A 5,986-nucleotide genomic window follows, 5' to 3' on the forward strand; every position below is an offset into this window, starting at 1 on the left:
ACGAACTACTTCACAGTCAGGGCAGCTAGGAGCTGGAACCAGCTTCCAAGGGAAGTGGTGCTGGCTCCTACCCTGGGGATCTTTAAGAAGAGGCTTGATGCCTACCTGGCTGGACTCATTTGAGTCCAGTTTTTCTCCTGCCCAGGCAGGGGGTCAAATTTGAAGATCTACAAGGTCCCTTCTGACTCTACTTCTATGATTCTATGACTGTTTATGCATTTCATCTAACAACCATATTTATGTAAATCCAGAAACAATCTTTGGAACTGGTCTTGGAACACAGGGCTTTCAGATCCAGGCAAGTGTCCCAGCTGTTGGGTAAGACAGACATATGCTCCAGCTTGCTTGCTCTCTGGCCTACATGGAATCCCATTCACTTCAAGAGTGCTCTAGGCGGAGTTTATTGTAGGATTGGGATCTTAGTTATACAAAGGAAAATAAATATTGTATAAGAGACATCTTTACTATATGAACTGCTCTTGTGGAATTCATGTTTTCTTGTGAACCATTCCTCTAACATCATGTTAAAAGGGGGGCAACTCTTTTTTTAATAGCCCCTTCTGAAGTGCATTTTAATGGTCTAAATTTTGGGCTGTGGTTACACCAAGTTCGATGTAGCCCTGGAAGCAGCAAAACTGGTCATGAGCCTGCTTTGTTCTCCCTGGATTTTGGAAGTGGGCAGGGAACAGAAATTGTTCTAGCTGGAGTGACTCAGAAGCACAAAAGTGTTGGAACACAATATAACAGAACTACTCACAGACATGAAGTTAAGCATGTGCATGAATATTTGCAAGATTTGGGCACTGTTCCTCATTAAAATGACTCACCTTATAAATCCAGCTGAAATGAATGTGCTAATATGATCTGCAGAAATTGTATTCAATTTGAAGTTCCACACGTCTTCTGGGACGTAAAAAACATGAAGCTCCACCAACTAAGTACAGTGAAAGAAGATTATTGCAATTACAGGTATACTTAGCATTCAGGTGAAAGGCATGCTGTTACAGCAGAAAAATGTAACATAAACCCAGTAAAAGGATTTATATAATTAAACAAAAATAAAAAGTATGTGTGTGATCCACTGCCTTGTTCAGTTTGTTTGTATTTTATATCATTTTAAACTGTTCCTTGATCTGCCTATTTAGTTCACATTATAAATGAGAGGTCCCTTCTAGGTCTAAATTCCTATGAATGTACTTCAAAATATTTTTGTGCTGATTTCAGCAAGCAATTTTGATCCAAATTAGTTTTAGTACCACAAATTCTGTTATCACTTTCAGTCATCTAGATTTTTAATGTATTATATCAACATTGATTATCTGATAATGACTTTAACAGTTATACAGATTTTGGAGTAATAGCTGACAGGAGTTTAATAATAATAATGGACTCAAATCCCTAACTGCTTACTCTGAGACAGTTCTTAACAATAGTTCTGGTCCAATAATAAGAAAAATAACTGAAGTTCTGCAAAATGTCAGCTATGGAAAAGAAAGAGAGACTATACAACATCTTTTTCTTGATTGCACAGATTTGTTTATGTAAGTCAGAGCATTCCAGTAAATTGTAAAGTCACGTTCCTTGTCTGTTCTGCAACCTAATAGCCTTAATCTAATTATATTTTTTTGAAATTACATGTGTTCTGCTGTAAAAATAATACACTTGATCTTAGACAAAAGGTCAAAGAATGCTGTCACGAGGCCAAGACCGTAATGCTTAGACAGAGGAGCACACTCCTCTGAGTCATTGTTCCAAGCAGACATAATGATATTTTTTTTACATCTGATTGACATTTGGCAGGTTCTCTGTAGCTAAGAGATCCTCAATTTTCTTTTTTTTAAGTGAAGGCCACAAATATATATCACCATCAAAGTTAAAGATAACTCTGGGGACTATACATTTGCATATACGTAGTATATGATAAACTGACAACTGACAGTGCTGTCAGTGATTAAGTTGTAATTATAAATTACAAACAAGCAGAGGAGTAGATTTCAATTGACAGCACATTCTTTGTGGAAGTTTTCACAGAAATGTTAGAAAAATCTTGAAAATAAAAGTGGAGACACAGGAAGAGCTGTATTGCTGGATGTCACAGTGCAATGGATGGAACTTACTGGGAATACTTGGTAAGGATTTCTATGGGTGATAGCTTTTATTGGACAAACTGCATGGTTGGACCAACTGTATGGTAGACAAGTTTTTTAATACATTTTGGGAGAGCATATCATGGCCTACAGTTATTTCCTGGTTTAGACTTTTCTTTTCCTTAACTCCCCAAAATCTGTAGAGCTCTAAGGGCCTGCTTTGAAGTCAGTGGACTCATCCCAAGACCTTGTCAGCACAAGGCAATTTTTTCAATATATTCTCACCATTGATAGCAGCGATAATAATACTGGAAGCATTCAAGTGAATAAATTGGTGGCTACCATAAGCAAAAGTATATAAGGTGACAGTGCATATCTTGGTGCTTGGGTGCTTAATAATTTACCTTTGGTGGAACTTAAAAAGGTCAGCAAGTGTGAGAATTTACTTTAAAAAGCTTTTGTAGTGTAAGTGTGGACACAAATAAGATATATTAAGTACTCCTATATTCTTCTGATTATTAAATATGTATTAGGCATGGCTTTTTACTTTACATAATAGTACATAACTGGATTTTTTTGTACAGATCTGCCAAAAATGTTGCAAAGCAGCATTTTTTTAAAATTCAAAACAATTATACAGGTTTTTCTAAAACATCCAGTACAAAAGTTCTCACCTCTGATGTTGGAGGCCTGGTTTGACTGAATGACATACTGCTGTCCATACTAGGTCACAGTGATTTCCTGATGGACTTTTAAAAATTTCTTTTGGATCTAAGCATTTTTCTTAATAGTGTGCATTATGATAAATCCAGTAAGTCTGAAATGGCATTTCATTCATTTCCTTCATTTTCACGCACTTTTCTACTTTTCTGTTTGAGAAAAATGCAGCAGAGAATTTTATTACTGGTAGGTCCTAGACTGAGGCAGATCTCCTCCAGCTAAACCAAAGACAAACTGAAAGGAGCAAAGTGTTGCCTAATCTATGAAAACTCCCTTAATGTGAACACACCCTCTACAGTATACAACAGAATATCACCTAAGTAACCCAGAAAATTGCACAATCATGGGCATGCAACTGAAAGTTGCTTGTGTTCTATGTAACATTTGGTTCTTTCATCAAAAGATCTTAATTACTGTATATGAATTTCTATGTTTTTACAGCGCATGCAACAAACATAATATGTATTCCTTCCAGAGGCTGGATTTACCTTGGATAAGTGGCCAAGAATGGCAGAGATAGAAGCCAATGCAGCCTTTCATGCCTGTCACATGCAAGAGTCAAATAAAACAAGCATTCCAAGAAAACTAGGCTCCAGAACCAAGGGAAGTAAGTACCTGTAGATACCAACAAATCCTTGTAACACAGATCTCAGCTATGGCTACACAGTCTCCAATTCAATTGATTCCAATACCTGGATTCTTTCATACAATTGTACTCTCAGTTAAGCAGGATATGTATTATTTCTCTGTTGATTCAGGTGGAAGGGAGGTAAACAAGGCACCTTGGAGACTAACTGGTTCATAGAGGCATGAGTTCTCCCAGGCAACAAATTACTTCATCAGATTCCATGAACAGACTGGCAGAAATTATTTGATATAGAAGAAGAAGGGAACATTGATTGATAAGGGAGGTAATACGTGGGTTGATTAGATCAACTGAGATGAACAAGGCAGTTAATATCCAGAAGGATCCTAACAGTTAACAATTAGTCTGGGTAATGTAGTAAATCCACAGTATCATGGTTAATACAATTCAGTCTGTGAATGATTTTAAGTTCAAGTTAGCTGGTTTTCAAAGGTTTGTTGCTTATGGACAGCTGCTCTGAGGTCAGGGATGAAACATGCAGGTAAGTTAAAGTTCTGCCACAGCCTTTTGTGTATTCCTGGAATCAATCGTGAATTGGTATCCATTCCTTCTTTTACAAAGGGACTGATTTGGCCAATGTAGACAACAGAGGGGCTGAAGGTGCCAGATCTGGTCAGCAATGGGACTACCTTATCTGGACCAGCAAAAAGTAAATGCCAAACCAGGAGTAGAGCCTATCCCTTGGCTTGGGCACAAGACCCAACATCAAAAAGCACATATCTCATTGTATAACTGTATCACTTTCTTTACAACAGGACTGAAAGGGACCTCCTGGGTCACTAAGTCCAGTTCCCTGCTATCATAGGCAACATATAAAATAACCCCTGATCAAGTAGGTTGCTTGCCTCCACTACTCTTTATTAGCTATTCCAGAACCCTTTGATAGTTAGATACTATCTAATTTACAAACTAAATTTATGCTGGTCAGTTTACCCTCCTTCAACAAGATTGTCCCCTAGCATAAATTGTTTCCCCCACCGCTCCCCCCCGGTGTTTAGCACCTGATGTATTTATGGAGGAATCATAATCCCTCTCACCTTTGTTTTGCTAGGTTAACCAAACCAAACATTTTGAGTCTCTCTCCATGAGGGAGGCTTTCCATTCCTCTGGTCAAGAGCACTTGTTTCAGTTTGAATTACATGTTCCTGACCATGGGTGACCAGACCTGTGTACAGTATTCCAGGTAATATCTTGTACAATGACACCGATGCTTCCCGATTTTGACCTTGCCTGACAATCCAAGAATGCATTTGCCCTATGGGTGCAATGATAGTTGCATCATGCTGTCGGTTTTTTGTTCCCCTGTGCTTGATCAGTACACCCAGGGTCTATTCCTCCCTAGTCACTTCCAACCTACGAGCCACCCAGCAGTAGTGTCACGTGGGGAGTGACCAGTGTGCCAGCCACAGGTGCTGATCCAGGAGAGGGGCCAGGGGCACCAGAACAGCAGCCCACAGGGAGCCTGTGCAGCTACTGCAGCCCAAACTGGAGGAGCTCGTGCCAAGGCAGCAGCAGCCCGTGCTGTTATGACTGTCATGGCCTGCAGAAGGAGGAAACTGTCCATTCTTTTCTCCCTGTGTGCCCTGGGCACCAAAATGTAAAGTTACACCTCTGCTCATAGCAGAAATTCTTATTTCCTTGCACTTTTCAGGATTTTTCATTGCCAGGTTTAAAGCACTTCCTGGGCAATCAATAATGAGGACTTGTAAAATCTCTCTGAGGTAGACGAGTATTGTTATTCTCATTTCACAGGCTTCACAGCATGGACAAGGATGGCAGAAACTGGCTATATATAAAAACAAGCATCTAGCCCTACGGTGCTATCTACGTACAAATGGTAATTAAAATAGGATACCATCCCTAAGGTATTATTAGACATTCTCTTCTGCGCTGGATAACCACTCCCACGCGTTCTCCATAACTAAACCTAGGGCCTAGTTCTGCTCCTGCATAACTCAATAACAAACTCTTGTCCAGTGAAATGGGAACAAGAATAAAACCGAGCATATGCTAAAGCAATTGCAAAAACTTTTGAATTTGAGATTATAATCTAGCCTACAATACCATATTTATGGTAGCAGGACTGGTTACCATTTTTTCCTAGAATAAGGCAGGTAGAGGCAAGTATCAAAATGTGCTAGGTGGGCAAGATATGTGTTTTCTCAATATACCCCTTCTATAGGCTTTTGCATCACTATTTTGTTGCAACAAAGCCCATCAAAACTGCATCTGCTAAGCGGCCATCTTCTGACGAGTGCTTGGCCAGGGACACCACTTTCCGTGTCTCTTTCCGAACAAGGGACTAGTTTTGCTTCAAGATGCTTCCCCCTCCGGGAGAAATGTGCAGGTCACAGCCCTCAACACATGACAGCCTCAAAACACCGCTGTTTTCTTACTTTTCAATTTAATCCCCAGCCCTTATTTTGGGGCGTTTCTCTAAAAAAAAAACACTCCGAAAAAAACCCTGAGGCCCGCCCCAGGCCCAGGGCAGCGCCCGCCGCGGGCTCCGGTTGCTGGGTGGGGCCGGGCTGAG

At 40.0% G+C, this 5,986-nt stretch overlaps 2 protein-coding genes across 2 annotated transcripts in view; one reads left to right on the top strand and one right to left on the bottom strand.

Moving 5' to 3' along the window:
- SPATA1 (spermatogenesis associated 1) overlaps positions 1-3,957 on the bottom strand; it is a 25,430-nt gene extending 21,473 nt beyond the window's left edge. Inside the window, exons 1-2 of the mRNA XM_019531182.1 lie at positions 2,762-3,957; positions 828-934 (exon numbers count right to left, since the gene is read on the bottom strand). Coding sequence (XP_019386727.1) covers positions 828-934; positions 2,762-2,809 — 155 coding nt within the window. The 5' untranslated portion in view covers positions 2,810-3,957. The remainder of the gene's footprint in view (positions 1-827; positions 935-2,761) is intronic.
- Positions 3,929-5,986, top strand: part of GNG5 (G protein subunit gamma 5) — a 5,709-nt gene continuing 3,651 nt past the window's right edge. Inside the window, exon 1 of the mRNA XM_019530606.1 lies at positions 3,929-3,934. Within this exon, the coding sequence (XP_019386151.1) occupies positions 3,929-3,934 (6 nt within the window). The remainder of the gene's footprint in view (positions 3,935-5,986) is intronic.

This window comes from Crocodylus porosus, unplaced genomic scaffold (genome assembly GCF_001723895.1).
Source record: "Crocodylus porosus isolate Cpor-Errol unplaced genomic scaffold, CroPor_comp1, whole genome shotgun sequence".
NCBI classification, from domain to species: Eukaryota; Metazoa; Chordata; order Crocodylia; family Crocodylidae; genus Crocodylus; species Crocodylus porosus.